Source organism: Xenopus laevis, chromosome 6L (assembly GCF_017654675.1).
Source record: "Xenopus laevis strain J_2021 chromosome 6L, Xenopus_laevis_v10.1, whole genome shotgun sequence".
NCBI classification, from domain to species: domain Eukaryota; kingdom Metazoa; phylum Chordata; class Amphibia; order Anura; family Pipidae; genus Xenopus; species Xenopus laevis.
Window position 1 is genome coordinate 39,690,179 of NC_054381.1, and position 22,534 is coordinate 39,712,712.

A 22,534-nucleotide genomic window follows, 5' to 3' on the forward strand; every position below is an offset into this window, starting at 1 on the left:
AATGAAAACCAATTGCAAATTGTCTCAGAATACCACTCTCTAAATCATACTAAAAGTTAACTCAAAGGTGAACAACCCCTTTAATGCAGTGATATAACACAAAATACATCTCTAAGCACTGATTATAACCAATGACACCACTGAACACAATTTAATAGGAAAATATAACGATTTAAAAAATATTTATGTTATAATGCTATATTTTTCAACAGTTTTCTTATCTTTTCTTTTCTACTTTGTCTTACAGCTATGAAAGAATTTGGTAAATAGAAAATAAAAGAAAACTCTTTTTATGAGTTTTTAAGTCTGCCATGCTGCTCATTGGCTAGGCTCAAAAAAAGCCTAGACTTCCTGAAGTTGCCTCACAAGGAAACTTTGGGCGACTTCGGAAATCGAAACGCCGCGAGTGCATTCCCGCCGGCGATTTTTGATTTTAGCAGGGGGAAGGCAGTTCAGGGAGCTTGTGGCCCCGAAGAAGAGACGATTAGTCGCCAGACGACTAAATCTCCCCAAATCTGCCCGTGTGCTTAAGCCCTAAAGTTCTGTTTTAAAGTAAAATATATCCAGGCTGTGGGTTATTTAGCATGACCAATCTCTTGTAAATTCCCTCATTCATTCTTTTATGTCTCAAATGCATTGTCCAATTACCCTTTTATAGATCAATCTACAAATTGCCCTAAGAATATGAGCTCATAAAAGCAACCACTGAAAAATCCTACAATAACAAGTCTATGAAATAATGGAATTTTTTTTTCAGGATTATTGATGTTAGGTTTTAAAGTGAAACAAACCTTGGGCTCTTTAGGTGATGAAAAGTTAAGACTTTTTGGTGCTGAATTTTCAGGTGTTTAGCTGAGTGGTACTGGAACACAAGGGGTGAAATGAATGTGCCATTTTCCTCTTTGCATTGCCTTGGTATTCCTATGGGTGTCAGCAAGCTTTAATTTTATTATAGCTACTTATAATGTGCAAAATGATTATATTTATGGAAATTACAAGGCTATTTTGCATGCAACTGCTTGTGGCAACTTAGCCTAGTGATTATCCACAATTGCATAGACATACATTGCATTGTAAGTACTGTTTATAAAGATATATTTTGGAGGATAATTATGGCTCTTGTGTATTATATATAAATAACAATAACTACCAGAATTGTGTGCTTTGCCAATGGCTATTTGAGGATATCGAATGGTATATTTCAGCAATGGATGGAGAGCCATGCTCAGGGGTATAATGAATAGTCAAAAAAAAGGACTTGAGGTCACTTGTAGGTGAAATTTTGATCACGTTCCCCTAATTTTTAGTGCTGACTAAATATTTACCTGAGGGTCCAGTCACTTGTTGTTCTATCCTTGCTTAAATACTGCCAGTCTGTGCCATCAAAATACTTGTTCATAATTGTAATGCTCGAATGATGTTACCTGGCAGACCTACTGACCTTTTATTTCATTTTCTTTACCCTAAATTAGGAGCAAAGGTTAACTTCCTGCTAAAAGTGCACCGTCTAGAGAAGTATCCATTGGATATTTATTATCTGGTCGATATATCTGCGTCAATGCACAAAAGTATAGCAAGGCTCAATTCCGTAGGATTTGATCTTTCCCAGGAAATGGCAAATTTTTCGGAGGATATAAAATACGGTTTTGGATCATTTGTGGATAAGCCAGTCTCACCCTATATAAGTATTCATCCACAGAAAATTAAAAATCAGTGCAGGTATGTATAAATATGTTTTATAACTGTGCTGTTGCCCTTGTAATAGAAATAGTTATTTTATATATTATATAGTTGTTGAGCCATATTTCAAGGAGAACTATGCCTACCTATAAATGGACCTTCTTAATCTGAAATCTAAGCATCAGGAATAAGATGTCTCCAATCTGGTTTAGTCAGTAAATCTTCAGCAAACACTAGAGTCATGTTAGTTACTTGCATAATTATAACATTATTGTGAAGACAGAGACTGCTGCTGCTATAGTTCTTTAAAATAATATGTTTCAACAGCATAATGGCAACTTGCTCAGCTGAAAGCAATGCCTCTTGCTTCTGCATGGTAGATAATTTATAGTTAGGCATATTTCCCCTTGAACAGAAAATAGTCCTTGACTTATAAGAGATTGTCTGTTCTTTTAAATAATGTGCTAAAGCATTTGAATTTTACACTCATTATTTGGAAGTCATTCCGATTTATTCTCCCCCCCCCCACTTAGCCGGTTACTTGCAGTAACAGCCCAATCATCAGAAGCGGACCCACTTCTCTCCCTCTCCCAGTTGCCAAATTTCTTTTGAATAGATGGGCGATTACCATACATGTCATTGCTCCACCCCTTTTGTGTCATCACCCGCTTCTCACTGTCCCACCCCTGCTTCTTTTAGACTGGTTGGAATTTTTTTCTTATTAAGAGGACAACATTAGTTGTCAGTCATTTGCACCCCAATTTTTCTTTTCCAGCTCCATTAAAATGCATAAAACTTGGACCCAAAATTCTCAGAAGCAGCCAGAGCTGGAAGTGTGACTGGGGCCTTGATGGAATAGAGGCATTGCTGGGAGTGGACCGTGGGGTGGGGGGGGCAAGATATACTGAATCCCTTTAAATCGGGATTGTCACTACTTGTATACATATTTTCAGTTCTCATTATTATTGCTACTTACCATGTTGCCTGCCTACATAAAAAGCATTTCTAATGCAAGTAAGATGTCAAATCATATTTGCACAGGGGTTGTTCACCTTAAAGGGAACTTGTCACCAAAAAAAAATATTCTAAATCCTATTTTATCAAGTTAGTCAAGCAAAATAAACTTTAATTACACCATATAAACAATTTGAATATTGTTTCCTGAGGCTTTGGCATTCATAATGATAGCAAGCAGGCAGGGGCCATTTTGTGGACACTGTTATTAAGGCAAGCCTTGCATCATCTCAAATTCTTCTTTGTACATCAGAATGGGGGACCTCATGTCCATCCCCATGCACTGGCTACATAATTAAATGGTGAAGAGAGCGGGGGGAATGTGGGGAGTGCAGTGACATCTAGTAAGTGCTGAATGGAAAGTGAAAGTAATTGCCTGATTCGATTTTTAAATGAGTTTACAACTGCTATGAATGGTTTTATAAAAAAAATTATTTGCATTTAATGTTTAATTTGAAAAGGACTTTTATTATACAGCTTTTTATGTCTGGGTGACAGGTCTGTTTTAAAATTAATTTTCAATATGATGTAAATAGCAGAATTCTAAGACAATTTTCAAATGGTTTTAATTCAGTTTTTTTGGGGGGGCTGAATTATTTAAATTTGCTGTTCTACAGCTCTCAAGCCTGGAAATCGATCTGTTTTCTTGTTACTAGGGGTATGCTACCTTAGTAACCAGAGAGCAGTATTGAAGTAAAAATGAGGATGAATAGTAGCATTCCTGAAAAAAGAGAAACATGCAATAAAAATGAGTGATAATAAATCAGAAGCCTTACTTTAAATCTGTTTTTGGTTATTTAAGTTAGTGGCACAGACAGAATGTTCATTTGCTGGAAATAATCAGAAAAGCAGATCTAAAAGACTAATCATTCAAACCCATACATATAAAAAGAATACTTAATGGAGAATTAGTCCATTTATACCATATTAAACATTAATGTAATGTTGAATTTCCCCTTTAACAAATGGAGACTTACAGAGAAGGGATGTTTTATGTTCTTTTTTACCATCTGTTTGGGGAAATATAAATAACAGATTATCACTCATAAACTGGATTTATTTTCCTGTCAGGATTAATAATTATGTCATTATGCTTTAGTGGAAAAAACACAATTATCCCAAGCCACATGTGCATAATGGTAGTCTGACATTTAAGAGGTCAGTTAAACAAATAACATGCAGGACTATTGCTTTATTTCCCCCTTATCTGTCAGCCCTGGCAATGGAGCCTAAAAATACCACAAGTTTTCTTTTCTCACAGAACAATAAAAATGTAATGATTAACGCAGGCGATAAACAACCTGCAATAACATTTTGGGATTAGGCTGGAATGGGTTATTATCAAGAACTCTAAAAATGGATCCTTGGTAATTCCTTCGTAAATAACTGCCGCTTTCTACATTCATGTGCTAAATGGAAAAGACTCTCATATAACAGACCTCATGTTAGTTGTGCTATATCAGTGCCCAATGACAGGAACGTTAACTTACTCTGAGCTAGTGCCCCACTGCTCTGTGAATAAGGGATTATCTGAATTTCTAAATATATATATATATATAGCTTCATTACTCAAGTTAGGGGAAACCATGATAGTCTGCCCCAACTCATTCCCTTAGGTTGGCAGAGTCATTCAACACCTCCCTCATCCACATTCTGGTCCTTCTGCTTTCTGTAGCACGTGGTGCATAGATTTCAATAAAGCAGGAAGACTTCATGCTTATGCTTATATATATTTTTTTCTATTTGCAATTCAAAAAGTGTACATTTGCCAGTTTTACATATTTTGAAACAGTAGCCCCACCAAACACCCATCTATGGTGCAATAAAAGGGGTGGACAACAAAGCCCCCCTTTCCCCAAGTATATGAACTCTCCTTAAAGGAGAAATAAACCCTTAATAAAAAAAACCCTACCCTACATAGACCCCCCCCCTCCTTCTTCCTTCCCAGCCTAGCTGCTACCCCAGGCAAATGCCCCTAACTCTTTACTAATCTTCAGCCGCTTGAGTATTCTTCGGAATGAGATCAGCGCTTCTGCATTTTTCATTAGATTTGGCGCATGCACAGTTGCTCCAACTGCTCATACGCCACTACGCCGGTCTCATACCGAAGAGAAGAAGATGGGGCTTGTGAACTCCACTGGACAGAATCTGCACGGAGGGGTAAGTAAAGAGTTAGGGGCATTTGCCCGGGGTAGCAGCTTGGCAGGGGGGGAGTCTATGTTAGAGTCCTGCATCGGGTTGGGTACCCGCGGAATACCCGACATCGGGCAGGAGTTTGGGTGGAAAATCATTACCTCACCTTAATGAGTTTTCGGTTTTCGGGTCACAACCCCCTGTTCCGTGTGACCCCCTAGATCGGGCCCGGTTCATGTGGGAGGCTGGGGAGGCAGTAGCGGTTTTACAAATCTGCCCCCTGGGGCCTGGGCTGGCTTGGATGCAGGCGCACCAGTGAGTCTCCCGAGAGTGTGCATTGTGGCGTCACGTCGCACGGCACACGTCACGTGACGCTACTAACAACATTAGTTGTTTTGTTGGTGCACTTAAAGCTGGCCATAGATGCAAAGATCCGATCGTTCGAATCATCGAACGATCAGATTTCCCGTCTCCCGACCTGCCACTAACCATTCAGATCAAATAAAGTAGTAAAAGAACAGATCAGCTGATGTTCTGCCCCTGACAGCAATCGTACGAAAGTTATGTCTGGTGACAATCACCCACTGAAAATTGTCTGATCGGCAATACATGCAGAGAAATTATCAGCAGCCAACAGAAATCTTTTAAACTGGCCGATCAACCAAACGACGATCTCCGTGGGACGAAAAATATCGGGAACTCTCCACACGCGTTCCGAAAAACGTAAGAATCGAGGATTCAAGGCCTCGATCATTACAGTTATAGAGATGCAGAAGCTTTAGATCGGTGTAGTATGTTCAGTAAATAAAATACAGTATTACAAAGCTTTACTAAACTAAAGGTAGCTAGCATAAATGTAAATTTGAGGCTTGCTAATAGCTCATGCACACATTGTTTGCAGTCCTGTCTGGTACAATCTCATGCTGCAGTTCCACAGGTCTCAATTGTTCATATGAGGAATGGATTGTGGCTCCAGCCAAATGGGAGTGCCTATGAGAAGGGACAAGGTTGCTTCATAAAACATTCAACCACAGACAGACCCATTTGAGTCTGAGCCTCAATAACCTTCACATATTACCTGCAAATGCTGATTTTCTTTGTAGATGCTAGAGAAGTGAAGTTCCATACTGCATATCAACAGCCATAGAAGAAATATGTTTCTTGATAACCATATATATAATTGTTCCTTTTAAACCAACTATCCCATGTAGGCAAACCATGAATTGATACCAAAGGCTAACTATTATATCTAATATATTGAAAGCACTACTTTAGACAAGATTTGTTTTTCTTTCTGAAGGTTTGCACATGCAAGTGATATTACTATCTCTTAACTATATTAAGTATGGACGTACTGAACTTTATGAATTTTCTGCTTTTTTTTCTGCCATTGCAGCGCTCTTGATCTGGTTTGCATGCCACCCCATGGATACATTAATGTGCTGCCCTTAACATACAATACAACAAAATTCAAAAATATTGTTGGTAAGCAGAGAATTGCCGGGAATATTGATACTCCTGAAGGTGCATTTGACGCAATGCTGCAGGCAGCTGTTTGCAATGTAAGTTTATGGTGACTAAACCATAAGTTGTCTCCCACCATTACATGCTACCGAAATGAACTGTGTGTTGGGATTGAAGAATGGTTATCATAGAAAGGGGGATTGCTAATAGTTACTATAAATTATCTCATCCACATGTATCCCCACCCCATATACACTGTATTAATTTGTTTCTTTTGAGAAGTTTATATAATGTCTCTCCTTTTCACAAAATGTTTATGAAGAAGATAAATCACCCCCTCTTTATTCAATGGCTAAAATAGTCATTATTATTAGTATATTTTGCCTGCTAAATTCATAATGGGGAAATGTAATAAAAGGGGCAATGTTTGATACTGGTCTAGGAAGACTTTGTCGTGCTTTGTACCTTTACATTCTATTACATTTCCCTTATAGTTGCCTTTTAATATTGCAGCCAATCACAAGGCAGGTTTTGATCTGTGATTAGCAAATGAACATACTACCAAGCAAAAGAAAGGCATCCAATTGCCTGCAAAGTCAATTCTCCTTTACAGTTGTCCTTATTAAGAGGATCTCACTGGAGCTGTTTGTCTTAATGGCAGTGAGCAATTTTATTATTGATATTAATGCCCCTCTTTTTGTGGGTCAATAGGAGATAGAGGGCATCATACCCCAATAGGTAAGCAGTGTTATTTATTGGTTTTGGTCAAGCAGTGACGGTGAACCACGAAAATGAAACTGTTGATAAATAGACCCCCAAGTGTAAAAACCTCGAATACAAAACGTTGACAGGTAAAAGTTGTCGAGGCCCTATAGAAGTCAATGGGAACTGCGCTGATCCTATTGGATAGTTTTTTAATCAATTCGGACATTTAGATGTTTTTGGATATTCACGAGAAATTGTCAGAAAAACTCAAATTTTTAGAGGTATTCATATTTTTTACGGATCGTTCAGCATTATTTTACATGAATACTTTTCTAATTCGTAACTTTTAATAAATGTTATGAGATTGGGGGTTTTAAAGAAAGTCAATTTAGTCATGGTTTCAAAAACCTCAAAAATCACTACAATTCAACCTTTAATAAATAGGCTTCTGATTGGAGTCACTTATGACTTCCGCCTCTTATGAAATCATCCTACTCTCCTCACATCTTGTTTTGTGAAAGACACTCTTTCACAAATGGTGGATGTAAGGACTTGCTATAGTCCCCAGCAATATCAGTTCCCCAATAAACACAGCACCCTAATAAACAGAAATCACTGCACGATAAACACCTCTTGCCTGGTAACTTGGTATACTAATGAGGCATTAACTAAGTTAATTTATTTTCCCAGAATTTGACATAGGAATCCCCCCCCCCATGTAATGTATGGTGTTTAGGTTTTATGTTGATTAAGTAAATGGCTTATTTTTATCATGGAACTGACATAATGGAATAAATGCCGCTTTCTAATTGACTTGTTTTTCCTGTTCCAGACAGATATTGGCTGGCGCAAAGAAGCAATGCATTTGCTCATTTTGATGACAGACCAAACCTCTCACTTAGCACTTGATAGCAAATTAGCAGGGATAGTCACTCCTAATGATGGCAGTTGCCACCTTAAAGACAATGTTTACATCAGGTCGTCGGATATGGTAAGGAATAGGATCACTCATTTTAATAAATGGATGGCTCCACTGGGTGGAGTAAAGCAATTTTGACACATTTGGGTATTTTTAGTAATTGGGCAATCTTTGTCCAGCTCCAGTAACCCAAACTATTTAATGGGGTGTTTGTTTTGATAATTCTAACACCTCTAAACCAATAACAAGTGAACTGTTTATTTGTTGCTATGTGTTGCCTGATTAGATTAAGAGTTGCTCTGTTGCTACAAATCTTTCATAGAGTGCAAATGCTCATGTTTCTTGTGTTATATGCTGAATTAGAACAGGGATAAGAAGCAGGTTATTTCACTTCTACATCTGCCAAAGGCCTATCCGTGCTCCTAGAATGGGCAGTGAGAGATTACATTTTCAACTTCTGCAGACTAAGTGCAATCTAATAGAGTTGGATTGTCTGTTCAAACAGTAGGTACCGAAGTATTAGTACCAAAACTGCCCAACCAACAACTGTAGGCAGTAGTACCAAACTGCCCAACCACATATGCGCAGGTATCGTTACTTTAAAGCTAGCCAGAATTTATCAGCAGTGCCAAGCTTATGTATGATGCTCTGTCCATATGTAGCGCTGGGTGACCAATCAAAATGCTGTGGCTCCTAGGTCCTAGTAAAGAACCTGATATCCAGGGCCCACTCTCACAACAGTTACACCATGATATTATTACCAAGTATTATAGAGGTAGAAATAATGTTATATTAACTATATCTTTGGGATAATAACAAAAGAAGACAACAGTTTGTAAGAAATATGGTATATTATCCATGTTAACCCTTACACTTACGAAGACTGACATTTTCATGCATTTACTTGTGTTTTTCTCTTGCTGCAGGAGTATCCATCCTTGGGTCTTCTTGGAGAAAAGCTAACAGAAAACCACATAAGTGGAGTTTTTGCTGTGCAAGGACCACAGTTTAATTGGTATAAGGTAACGTTTACATCATTTATAATGGATCACTGGGTAGGGAATATTACTGTTTTTTTACTAAACTGCAACGGCTTCATTTTACAGGATCTGTTACCATTATTACCTGGAACAGCTGCAAGACAGTTGGACCCCTTTGCATCAAACATGAAAGACTTGGTGTTTGATGCATATCAGGTCAGTGCTACCCATCTATTATGACTTCATGTGTAATAACACATCTTTTTTACGGTACTGACAACACAAGGAAACATTGTAATACTATTTTAATAGGCCAGAGATATCCTACCCTTCCAACCAGCTGTTGCACTGAGCATCTGTATAATGTTTTATAAGCCTGGAGAACCCCCCAGGTTGGACATCACTGATATAAGCAGAATTATAACAATTAGGACAAGCAAAAGTTTAATATGCCTGGCCACAAATGTGGTCTGGCTCTTCTACACCTATACATTTTTGTACACTCTTTTGTGGATGAATTTGGCACTTGCACCGCTGATTCCTATTTTCATTGTACTGCGTTGATATCTGGCGCTTGTCCAGATTCTCTAAACATTTTTGCTTTCAGTGATCATACTAGGAAAAAAAATACTAGCTTACTTATGCAAGTTTACTATAGTTTATTTACCAATGGAATCCGACCCTTTTATGTAATAGCTTCCTCCAAGCATTTTTAAAACAAAAGTCTTACATTGCTATTGAGATTATTTCGCTTCAGCCGTGTGATACAGGGATTACCGCTTGATGAATCCCAGGATTTGTGTTAGATGACAGCTCGACTTTAAATAAACATCAAATGAGTAACCTAGAATAATATCATGCTGTTATTTTTATCTTAGTATTGTCACTGAGGAGGTATCATTAAGGAGAGGGGAAGTTCAATGTGCTTTAGATATTGCTATTTTAAGGAAAACTGCAATTATTTTCATTATTATTATTATTATTTTAATTTATCATTTTTGGCTGGTGATTTATTTACCTCTTAAGCAAAGATTTGTCTTTGGAGGTCTACACTAATCAGCTCTATCTGCACAGAGAAGAGATGGATAAAAGGCAACCATGTCTGGTACCCTTCTCTAACCGAAATGTGTCAAATTGTGTAATATTTAAGTGGCCCATTTTAATATTACACTGGCTTCTTATATAGGAATTTAATACAAGTTGTAATCTTGGACCCATCACATCTACTGGCACTTCACTGAACCAAACGGTTTGGTAATATCTCTCAATATGGTTTGGTATACACACAGCTCAGATTTATGGATATTTTATCGGGCATAAAGCCGTTTTTTTGTCTAATGAACAATGGCTATGATGACCTTTATTATTTGCCAGGAATTTTTACCATTCCAGCTTAGTGGGTGGGATTTGGGCTTTTTTTTAGTATGTATTAACTGGTAAGAAGTCGGAATGGTTGCAAACCCTAAGTTTGGCAGGACAAATTGAGTAGGGCAGCATTGCTGCTGAATTCACCTCTTGAATGCCTAAAACGAGGCACATTGTTTTTAATAACCAAGCATGAGGCCAATATTCTGCCATTCCATGTGAGTTGTCAAATAATGAAAGGGTTGGTGCTGGTGCTGGTGGTGTATTGTAGCATTGAGGCAACTATGTCAGTTATTTACAAAGGTATATATGCCTTAACTTCGGCCATAGAGGCTGGAGTGCTTGTCTAACCGATTGTGATATAGTGTGTTTGTTAGAGAGGTTTGGACAGTATATTGCTCTCTATGTGTAAACTCCACCTTGCACAGGTGCAGATATTTGTCAGGTTTCAGTTTATATTCTTTTTGGGACCAGTTCCTGTGTTTCTTTACATTGTCATGCTGATAAAGTAGTGGATTGAAGTGACATTTTAGCTTTTTTTTCAGGCTAAGTGCTCACCCTTTTTCCATTCTCAAATGATCCTAGACACGGCCCATCTGTACTGTCATGAGCTACTTTTAAACCAGCAGGGAACATAGCAATGGCTCATTTTTTTTATAAATGTGGCCATAGAAGTAATATTCCTGCAAGTTTCATCATAGCTGGTACAGAGAGATCTATCACCAGACTATGCTGTTTCCTTTAACCCAATAAGTACCATAAATTCAACAGGACAGAGTTCTAGCCCTGTAGAAAAACCCCAATAGGGGAATATGTGGCGTCAGTCACAGTCACTACAACCAGCACCCAAAAAGGTTAATGTAAAAAGCCTTTACGGGTGATTTTTACTTGCTGTATTTTTGTTAGAAAAATATACATTTTAATGTGATACCAGTGTGCTCCTATGGGTGTCATTTACTCTTCTACAGTACTTACTCGCAGGAACCCTGTCCTGTTTATTCCTTGTATTGAAACCATTTTGGTAAAATCATTTAAATATTAAGGTTGTATTTAGCATTGCTTTTGGCACACGACCAGTAACGCAGTATAATTATCTCGGCTAATAAAATCTTTGTAACACTCTGTATCGAAGTCCTTTGTTTTCTGGAAAAGAATGAAAGAGAATGGCATGTACTAGAATTCTGTCATTTGTTTCCAGCTAACTGGTAAATAGTACAGAGAGTTCTTTATATGAGAATCAGGGAACGAGTTTACTCATACAAATTAGAGGGTCATTTCTGTGGCAAACAAAAAAAAAATGAAGTTTTGGAAAATGCACAATTCAGTTTGTTTGTGGTCTTTCAGATGCTTCTATCAGAAGTAAAAATTGAAGTGGATAATCCTATTAAAGGGATTCATGTTCATGTAACTGCTATATGTCCCGATGGGACTAGACGTTCGGGGAAAGAAGGATGTCAAAATGTTAAAGCCAATGAAAAGGTAAGTGTAGAATGATACCCATTTCTTGTTCATACCCACCTCCCCTTAATATGTGTCCTGTTCATCATATCTTTACTCTTACAAGCCGAGTTTTTATGATGTACTGTTTCCATTTGTGCAGTCTTATCCTGGCACCTAAGGTTTGCTATGAAATTGAATTAATTAGAAAATAATAAATTATGAAGAAATGATGTAGATTGCCTCTGAATATCACTCTCTACGTTATACTTACAATTATTTCAAAGATGAAACTAACCTTTTCACTGGAGATTACTGAAAACAAATGTGTACCCTATTATTTTTATCAGTGTAGACTCTTAAAAGAAGTAATAAGACTAAGCAATCTTTGGGGCAATGTAGTTATAGCTACTAGGCCAGATGTAGTAATCCACAGCATCAGATGTCTGCTTGACACCTATTGATTTGTTGTGATAAGCTTCTAAAGATATAGCAAACATTGCTCCTGTTATACCTACAACCCCATGATAATGTGTATTCCCTGTTTTATTTCATTAATAAAGTAGCCGCCATGCTTTAGGCTTTGAGGAACTGGAAGGCTAGACAGGGACTGCTGGTTTAGCATTAAAATGTAAGATGAGGTTTTTTTACCCAGTATAGGCATTAAAATGATATCCAGTAGGGGAATATCAGTGTTTGTTACAAAATCCTTCTGGTTCATGTCGATGTGTGTGTCATATTTCATCTCTAGGGAATCCTTTGTTTCAGCAGTCCCTTTGGCTGGCTGCCCATTATTAACCAACATAAAGCAAATGGCATTCCGCATAGAACTGCATAGAAAATTCAGATAGTGGGCCTTTTTTTATACTTTGTATTCCTGCCAAGTTTTTTTGTTTTGTTTTCATGCTGAATATAGGGCATATAAAAGTCCCACTATATCACCACAAAGGCCTTCAATAATAAGCAGCCTCACCCTGGCAAAGCTTTAGAAATCTAGCATTACAGTGGGTGATTTATAGTGCTCATTGATCTTAGCATGGGGATCTCCAACCTACATTCCTGCACTTGGGGCTAAACTGCTGTTACCATCCATGCACTGAGTTTCCACCAGATATGTGTGTACAGTAGTGCATTCAGAGCCTGAAAAAACATGAGCAACCTACATCCGTTTCGTGACGCATGTTCTTACTTTCTGTTTATTTACTAAAGATACAATAGAAATTCATTGTAACCACTGTAAAATGCTGTGTGTTTCGTTTGGATCAGGATCAGATGCCAAATATAACTGCTACTTTGATATAATCTTTTGCCCCCTACCCCCTGTTATTGCATAATATTTTACTCCTGATGAAGGTACCCCTGACAATGCCTGTGTCTCTGTACAGTGTGATAACCCAGTGAAGGGTGTTGGAGAACTAGAATAATCCACACAGACACACCAGACTGCAGGGTAGAAGTCAGCTTTATTCCTGGCTCATTTCCCCACTAGTGATGTGCAGGTCGGGTTTTTCATGACCCGCACCTGCCAGATATCCGACCTCACACCATCCGCGCCTGCGCGAGCCCGACTTCCTGGTTCCTGTTATAGACCCTCACTGACCCGCCGTGCCGATGACCTGGACCAGCATTTTGCCTTAATGGGTATTGGCAGGCCAAGTATTTTAACCTTTACCTCTCAAAAAAAGAGGCAATGCAGGAAATCATAAACATCAAGGGGCATATCTATTATATATAATACACTACACATCGCCAGGCTCCGCTGTGTTACAGCGGCAAATCTGGTGTTCGCATGGCGTGAAATGACAGACCTTGACACAGCTTTCTACACCGTTTTACACAGCATAATAATTATGTCCCCAAATGTTCAAGACTGGACTGATGACATCACTGAACATATGCAGAATTCATTGGTTGGTGTTTGCACATGCCACCTGACCATCAGTGCCAGCCCAAGACATGCCTACCATGAGCAGGGTTGCCTACACAAATCAAGAAAGGGCATTGTTGTAGATGACTACTGACCAGCACAAAGACCAGACTGGGACAGTTTTAAAAAGGCTGATACAGGCATAGGATCCGTTATCCATAAAGCTTCAAATTAAGGGAAGACCATCCCCCATAGACGCAATTTTAATCAAATAAGTCTAAGAATATTTTTTTTTCTTTGCAATAATAAAACATTATCTTGTACTTGATCCCTACTAAGATATAACTAATACGTATTGCAGGCAAAACAATCCTATTGGATTTAATTCACTTCAAAATAATTTTTTAGCAGACATAAGGTATGGCGATCCAAATTACAATTTTTTGGAAAACCTCAGGTCATTCTGTGTAACAGGTCCCATACTTGTACTGTACCTTAATTTTTGTAGGGCTGCTGAACTTAGGTATGTATACAATCCCGATGACCATGGTCCTTTTTATTCTGGTTCAAAGGAAAACTCCCAAAATGAATATTTAAGCAACATAAAATTTATATCCTATTAAGTGGCATAGTAAAGGAACTTACCAAACTGGTATATATATATATTTAATTAAATATTGCCCATTTATATCTCTTGCCTTGAACCACCATTTCTGATGGTCTCTATGCTGCCTCATCTGACCAGAATTAATGGAACTCTAACTGTAACAGGAAGAAGTGTGGAAGCAAAAGACAGAATTCTGTCTTTTAATTGGCTCATGTGACCTAACAAGTATGGTTTGTTTGTGTGCACCGTGAATTCTACGATCCCAGGGGACGGCCCTTATTTTTTAAAATGACAATTTTCTATTTAGGATTACCCAATGGCACATACTACTAAAAAATGATATAATGAAAATTGTTTTTTTGCATGAAGCAGGGTTTTACACATGAGCTGTTTTATGCAATATCTTTTTATAGAGACCTACATTGTTCTTGGGGTATAGTTTTCCTTTAAGTTCCGTCAAGGTGTGAACACAGTTTTAAACTGCTTGGCTGAAAAAGTAGAACTGTTCTGTAGGGAGTCACAGCTAATCCGTAAGTGTCAATGCAGCCAGAAGGCAAAGGTGATAAAGGGAAGGATGAGGCTCAATAGCTGTTGCGAGTCAAAGCACTTGATAGCCTTAGCAACCAAAATTGTTTTAAATTGCTCCCTGGGTTTTAATAATTTTAGTGGAAATATATATATATTTTTAAAAAAATCATAGCTGACAGTTAAGTGCATGAACTTCTAAAAATTAGCCTCACCTATAAAATTTAACACAGTGCATTTAGCCTTTGCTTGACCCGCACATCTGTTATGGGAAATGATTGCACAAACTGTAGATTAAACGTGTCAAACTATTCCATCTGCATTTTCCACTTTGAGTTAAATTTTTCATCATTATGCGCTCTTGCCAGATTTTTAACCGTGTCCCAGTTCCAACGCTTAGGAAAGTTGTAAAGGTCACGTCATTAATCTTTGCACGGTGGAAAAGCTCCTGCCGTGAAAAGCAGAACCCAGCAATGTCCCAGCCGTGTTGTGAACTACAGCTCTCAGCAGCTAAGGATAGCAGTGAGTTGTAGAACAAAAATTGCAAAAGGGTTATCGGTGAGGCAAATATATTTCTGCCCAAAATTCTTGCTGTTCAGTGCTTGAGACATTGTAGTCTCTATCCTAGACCAGGCATGGCACCTTGAGTTTACATGGCACTAACTGTAGGGTATCGACCAATTGCTGAATTATATGTATGGGTGCCAGAACGCTTACAGGAACAGCTGAGGTCATTTCTTTGGCTGTGACAATCTGTTCTCACAAAAAAATCTAATAACTCAGGGGTAGGATTCTTGGTGTTATAAACAAGGTTTAGATTAAGGTTATGAATTGCTGGAATCATTAAAAAATCAAGTGAAGCATTTGTGTGATAGGACCCTCTTTTTCAACAGGGAAACAAAAGAGTTAAAGAATGAGCAAGGATGGTTGGGTCGTTTATCTGGGGCTCTGATTGATTAAGTCAAGGGCCCAGTTCCTATGTCAGCACCTTGTGACCTCGGGTAGGTCACGTCATTGCTCTGGGCCTCAGGCATCAATTCCTAGTTAGAAATTCAAAAGGGCAGATGCTTTCTGAAAATGTTTATATACAGGGTCATGGGAAAAATAGCCAATGTTTGTAAAAGGCAAGTTATATATTGTATGGTAATAAAAACATAACTCCCTCCTTCTCAAACAACTCTTTATTTTGATCTTAAGATATTTATTATATTTTGGCAAAAATAAGTTAAAACAGCCTGCTTTTATGTTATAATATATGTCACTTTCTAGGTGGTTTTTTTTTCACAGGCACGTCTTGCTCCAAACATTAGGCCTCATTTATTAATCCCTGGCTCGCAAATGCTGGAGTCCTAAGGGAAGCCAATTCGCCCATAATATTGATATTGTTAGCGATTAGTTGCACTCGTGGGGCTTTTGTAGCCCGTACTTTGCACCTTGCACTGAATCCAGCAAAAGGTGCAAAATTATGTTATTTATATTTATAGAACAGCCTTGTACTTAATATCCATACAAAGTGTTGTGCTAGGGTGCAAAGTGCAAAAGGTAAACCACCCCTTTAAAGGGATTGTTCACATTTAAATAACTTTAAATTTATCATTTATTATAATTTATTTATTTTTATTCAGCATCTCTCCAGTTTGCAATTTAAGCAGTCTGGTTGCGAGGGTCCAAATTACCCTATCAACCATTCATTGATTTTAACGAGAGATTGGAATATGAATAGGAGAGGCCTGTATAGGACAACAAACAATAAAATGCAGCAATAACAATAAAATTGTAGCCTTACAGAGCATTTGTTTTTTAGATGGGGTCAGTGTCCCCCAATCCTCCAGCCGTTCTATACCATAGTAAAAGTTAAAGGTGAACCACCCCTTTAATACCTGCATTTAGTACACTTTTCACCCCATCCAGATCTTTGTAAATAAAGTATTTTGTCTATATCCAAGAAAGACTTACTTTTGTGTGCAGCACATGCTTCTTGGAAGAGATATGTGTACTGTCCTTGGTTTGCTGTACAGTTCATGTATCAAACCAGCTATTAAATTTTATCTACTAAGTCTGATTTAAAGTCATTTTAAAGGTGAAGTAAAACCAAAGAATGTAAAATGCATTTCTTCTGAATACTTCTGCAATTGCCATGATTTTTTATTATTTTCTCTTTCATATCAGCAGTTTTACAGTGCTAATACCACAATTTTCAACAGCAGTGCTTCACCTGGCCTCCCGAAGATCAAGTTCTCTGATCTCCAAACACTTTTCTGTACTCTAGTTTGGCTGTCTAATTTAAAGTCTAAACTAGCTGAAGAGGAGAGAAAATCTCTCTGGTGACTGACAATGACAGCAGTCAAGCACTGCCATTGAACATCAAGATATTAGCATTTTTCTAATGTTGCTTTCATTTTTGTAGGGACTTTACTTGCCCCTTAACACTTGTTTCCTTAAATATCTCTTTTCAAAAAACAGTTTAATGCATTCTGTGTGCCGCTGAGTAAAATTAACATATGAACCTTTTCTGATTTATTTAGGTGTTTTTCAATGTAACCCTTACAATGGACACTTGTGATGTAGGTAATGGACGTGACTACATTGTACTTAGACCCCTTGGTTTCAATGAAACTGCTATAATAAAGGTGCACAGAGACTGTACCTGTCCGTGTAACAGCGTATCACAGGCCAAAGGAAAGTGTGTGACGGATGATTCTGCAGACTGTCAAACCATTCCATGTAAAGAAGAAACCTGCAGCTCGGATGAGTTAGACTTTGCGTCTGAAAGCTGCAGGGCTTCCCCATCTCAGCAAGTCTGCAGCGGCCGAGGCGTGTGCTCATGCGGAAAATGCTTTTGTCAAAAAACCAAACTGGGAGCAATATATGGGAAATACTGTGAAATGGACAACTTTTCTTGCCCATACCATCACGGGAAACTGTGTTCTGGTGAGTTCAAGCATAGTATTTTTATTACTAGCAACACAGCCTGAAGTGGATGTAAATGTAAATAAAAATGCTATTGCCAACTGTATAAATGTCTTTTCAATTGCATGCATACTGTCAGGCCTGGATTTGTGGAGAGGCCACCAAGGCCTGGGCCTAGGGCGGCAGGATTTTAGGGGGCGGCATGCTGCCCAACCACATCCACATTGGTTCAGAAACACTGGGGATGTGCAGGAGATAAAATAGTTTTTTAAATTTACCATTTGCCAATCCCCCATTGCTCCAATCCAGACAATGAAAATCTGCGTGAATCAAAGGGAGGGGACGGGGCAGTGAATCAGCGGGCCTAGGGGTGTCCGCTATGGGAATCTGGCCCTGCATACTCTATGTGGCCCATATTCAATATGAACACAGGAAATGGATTTATAAACTCTTAGTTAAAGGGCATGTCTTTGCAAGACAAAGACTGTGCACATGCTCAGTGTGGTCTGGGCTGCGTAAGGATTGTCATAAACAAAGCTGCTTGAGTTCTGCATGGCTGGGAAGTAAGGCGGGGGCTCCCCCTGCTGTTCATAAGTATGATTGTTTCCCTGCTCAGCAGTTAGGGACTGTTTGACAATTCCTATCCACAGCAGTAAATGAAGGGAGAATTTCACTGCATACAGTCAGGTTTCTTATAAAAACAGTACACATTTTTTAATGAAAGTACATTGGAGATAGGTTTGTTTTTCATTAAAGAAAGTAAAAATGGGATTTTATTTTTTTGCCTTTACATGCCCTTTAACAGTCATCTACAATGTCAATGTATGTGTGAAGCTGTGTGTGCTGTTTTCACTTCTTTTGGGCTGTTCTTGTTGCTATTGGCCTGTAAATTGTGAATATTCATTCATTCTGGCCAGGTCTACTTTGAAGTTGGTTGCACACAGATTAATAATACTATTACAAACAAAATCCTCATGCCTACATAAAAGGACATGGCTCGTTATATTTTGCAGTACAATTCCCCCATAAGAGTGAATTAAGCCAAATTTCAAACTCTGTCTTGAAGGGGTAGTTCACCTTTGAGTTCATTTTAGCAGGTTGTAGAACGTGTCTGAATTATTTGCCATCTTCTTTGCTGAAATTGCAAAATGGAGAACTGCTAAATAAAATGCCCAATAACTCAAAAACCACAAATAATAAAAAATTAAAAACAATTGCAGATTGTCTCAGAGTATCACTCTCTATATCATACTAAAAGTTAATGTAATGGTGAACAACCCCTTAAACATGCAGTGTAGCTTGAAGCTATCATCCTTAAGCATAATACTGCTCTTTTGGTCTCAAGGTGAAACTTTGAGAGGATAAGATTAAAATCTGCCCTGAATATAATTACATTCTTCTGTACTACAAGCAAATCATTTGGTGTAAGTATGCAATCATTTGGGACTGCAGGGAACGCTACACTCCAACCCCCCCCCCCCCCCACACACACACACCTCAACAATCCAAGGTATTACAGTCCAAGTGCATCACCAAACTCTAGAATGCAGAAAGACATAAAATACTAAAATTGGCCTTCAGCATAATTAATGCCACACAGTGTGTGTATGGACATAGCCTTTTTTTTCTCAAGCAGACATTTGTACATATTAATGATACTGCTTATTCTGTGAAGGCATTCTCCATGTTATTAGAACAGTACAGGCTACTACTAATGATTCATAGACCAATCAGTTTCTCAGTTGAGTCTTGTGTATAAAACCACTTAAAATAAGGTTCCATGCATGTTACATACATATAGTATCTATATGTATATTTTACATGGCCCTGCCAATCCCATGCCAGTTAGCCCATAGAGGTTTGATAAAGGGCTGTGAAGGTCTTTCTTTGTATGGTTTGGGTTGTATAAAGTTTTTGCAACAATTCAACTGTTACAGTGCGTCTGTTACCCTTTTTTTAAGTCCCATACCAGTTGTGCCCCCACAGTTCCATCCCAGGAACAAACCCTAGTTCTGTCCCTGTCACCCAGTTATGTATTCTCATTCATAAATTCTAAAGAGAATGGGGGATATCTGGGTAGGTATGGGAAGATGGTGATGGGCTGTTCAGCTGAAAATACTCAGGGCTAAGGAAAGTGATAGGTTGTGCCGAGCAAATTGCCAGTCATTATACTTGTAATGAGAATTCTTCTCACTTTACCTAAATTTGATACTAACCTGTCAGCTATAACTACTTAAAAATATCTCATGTTAGAGGTCAGTATCGCTTTAACTGCCTTCAAAATACACTTTGTAAACTATATATTTTTTTATTAGCCTGATTATACAGTTAGAAGGACAAGCTTGGGGAAGTATAAACACTAGCTAAAGGTTAATCTATTATTTAACTGTGTGCTCATTTTTTTTTTACTTGTAACCCCTATTTCACAGTGGCCAGCACATAATGCACAGCATGCAACGGTGCATAAGCCATGAAAGCTAGGGGCTGGAGTTCAGAGGATCTCTGCTGTTTATTGTTTTAAGCAGACATTCCTCTGCAGGAGAGCCATTAAAAACAGAAATGACCTGAACTCGTTCATGGAATGCTTTCCCTGGGAACCCCTAGAACCGGAAAAATGTTATATATTTATATATTGTCCTTTGCTTGGGAATTACAGAGGATTGCCCTGAATATAACGGTTAATGTAAACAATTGTTTATTATTATTGCATTGCATAATTTGACACCATTATGTGTACAAAGAGCTGCTTTTTGAAAACAGCAATTATTCACATGCCTCATGCTATACATATAGCACTGTCCTTAAACCAAAAATGAGATGTTTTAACTCACATAAAAAATGATAGGGATTATAGAGACATGCAAATGGCACCTTAATGTCCCTGTGGCCAACTATGCATCTAAAACTGCTGGGTAAATACCACAGGGATCTGTACCTCTAGTGAAAGTCAGGGAGCACCCTGTGAATGAGGCCAGCCAGTTAAAGGTTATATCATTTAATAGTACTCTCTAGTAGAGTAAGAGAAAGGACAGATACTGCTCTTTTTAGCTCTTGAAACCCTAATCACGTTTGTTTTTCTGCTTTACATCAGGCATGTGAATACCTTTGTTTTCAGAAGGCTTTAGGCTGCATGTCTTCCATTGCTTCTTTGCCCATTCTCACAATAACCAGGTTGGTTCTCTGTGTATAAAGAGCAAATATATATTCTTGGACAAGTAAATATCAATTTAGTCAATAGAATAAATAAAAGCAATAGAATGACTGAAATACTGAAGATTTGTAGTTCTTGTACAAACCAGACAGATCATCATTATTTCTTTGGAAAAATTACCAAATATTACAACTGACAAAAGTTAACGATAAACTGTAAAACTGTGAAAACCGCACCCTCTCACGGTAGGGACAGTCTTTATTACTATAAAAAAGATATATTCAAATGGAGTTAATCAGCCCACAGGTTCAGTGATCACTGCCCCATGCAGAAGTATGTGAATGTAAGTCAGTTTATAAGTGGACATTTTAGACACCTTCATCTGCATTCTAAGGGCAACATTTATTATAGTAACAAAAATGTATTATACTGTTTATGTTTCTGTAGAGGCCCATACTTTTAGTATGTCTCTAGTTGCTAGGCAGATGCCCATGTATCTAGTTACTTAATTGACATATTTGTATTACTGGGCCATAGCCTTATGACCACTTTTTTGCCCACTTTAACACAGTGACTGGTTAGGGTGGATCTTTCTCTTTGGCTATCGGTTGCTGTCCCATTTGCATCTGTTCCATTGAGCCTGGGATCAACACAGCACAGTAAAGCTGTTTTGCCCACATGGATCTGTACCTCTAGTGAAAGTCGGGGAGCAAGGACCCCGTGAATGAGGCCAGCCATTGACAGGTTATATAATTTAATAGTACTCTCTAGGAGAGTAAGACAGAGAGGTTAAATAAAAAGAGCAGCCTGTGCTCCAACAAGGAATTGTAGTAGGGTATAGCTCTCCGCTAGTCTCTGAGTCTGCCAAAAGTGAAGGGACTGCAGTTGGATAGGGAATCAGGTTTATTAGATTATTCTTCCTGATCATTTCCACTGTTTGGGATCCGAACCACAATGGGGCATTCATTCATCCTATAGGTATACTTTAAAGGAGAACTAAAGCTTAACTAAAGAAGTAGGCTAGAAATGTTGTACATTATGTTTTGGGTTTCTGTACCAGTCCAAGGCAACCACGGCCATTTAGCAGTAAAGATCTGTGTCTCCAAAGATGCCCCGGTAGATCCCCATCTTCTTTTCTGCTGATTCACTGCACATGCTCTGTGCTGCTGTCAATTACTGAGCTTAGCGACTGACTTAAAATATACAGTACACATAGAATATAAATGTCACAATATAAGGCTGATTAGACACTTTCTAAGATGAATAACCCCTGTGAAAGTTTGAAGTCCTGGATCATTGCTGCTTTCGAGAAGCTGAAACTTTAGGCTATAAGTTCAATTTGTAATATATGGCATTTTTAGCCATATTCATTTTTAGGGTTTAGTTCTCCTTTAAAATTCCCTAGCTGTTTCCACATGGTGTCACAGCATGCTGATGGCTGCGGTTATTGGTCAGAAGGGAAGTAGTAATGGTCCCTTGAGTGGAATATATTTTCCAGTGTAAATAAATACAGTTATTCACGTTTTCATAAATTAAGTAAACAATATTTTCTCCCAAAACCACACTCCTTTAAAATACTGTATATTATGCATTGTTTTCAAACATAAGTATTCTGGTGACGGAATCCTTAAACAAGTATGCCCATGCTACAGCCCCTCCATCTGTTGATGAAATCCAGGGAAAGCATGCCATTAACTTGTTGGCTTTCATAGCTCAGTAAAAGCCATATTAGACACGCTGCCATGTTGGAAACTGTGCTCTTCTGTAAAATGTTGCT

At 38.2% G+C, this 22,534-nt stretch overlaps 1 protein-coding gene across 1 annotated transcript in view; it reads left to right on the plus strand.

The window, feature by feature from the left end:
• The window catches only part of itgb8.L (integrin subunit beta 8 L homeolog), a 66,810-nt gene that overhangs the window by 30,929 nt on the left and 13,347 nt on the right, over positions 1-22,534 (plus strand). Inside the window, exons 4-10 of the mRNA XM_018267372.2 lie at positions 1,473-1,719; positions 6,224-6,389; positions 7,829-7,987; positions 8,842-8,937; positions 9,022-9,111; positions 11,605-11,739; positions 17,222-17,627. Coding sequence (XP_018122861.1) covers positions 1,473-1,719; positions 6,224-6,389; positions 7,829-7,987; positions 8,842-8,937; positions 9,022-9,111; positions 11,605-11,739; positions 17,222-17,627 — 1,299 coding nt within the window. The remainder of the gene's footprint in view (positions 1-1,472; positions 1,720-6,223; positions 6,390-7,828; positions 7,988-8,841; positions 8,938-9,021; positions 9,112-11,604; positions 11,740-17,221; positions 17,628-22,534) is intronic.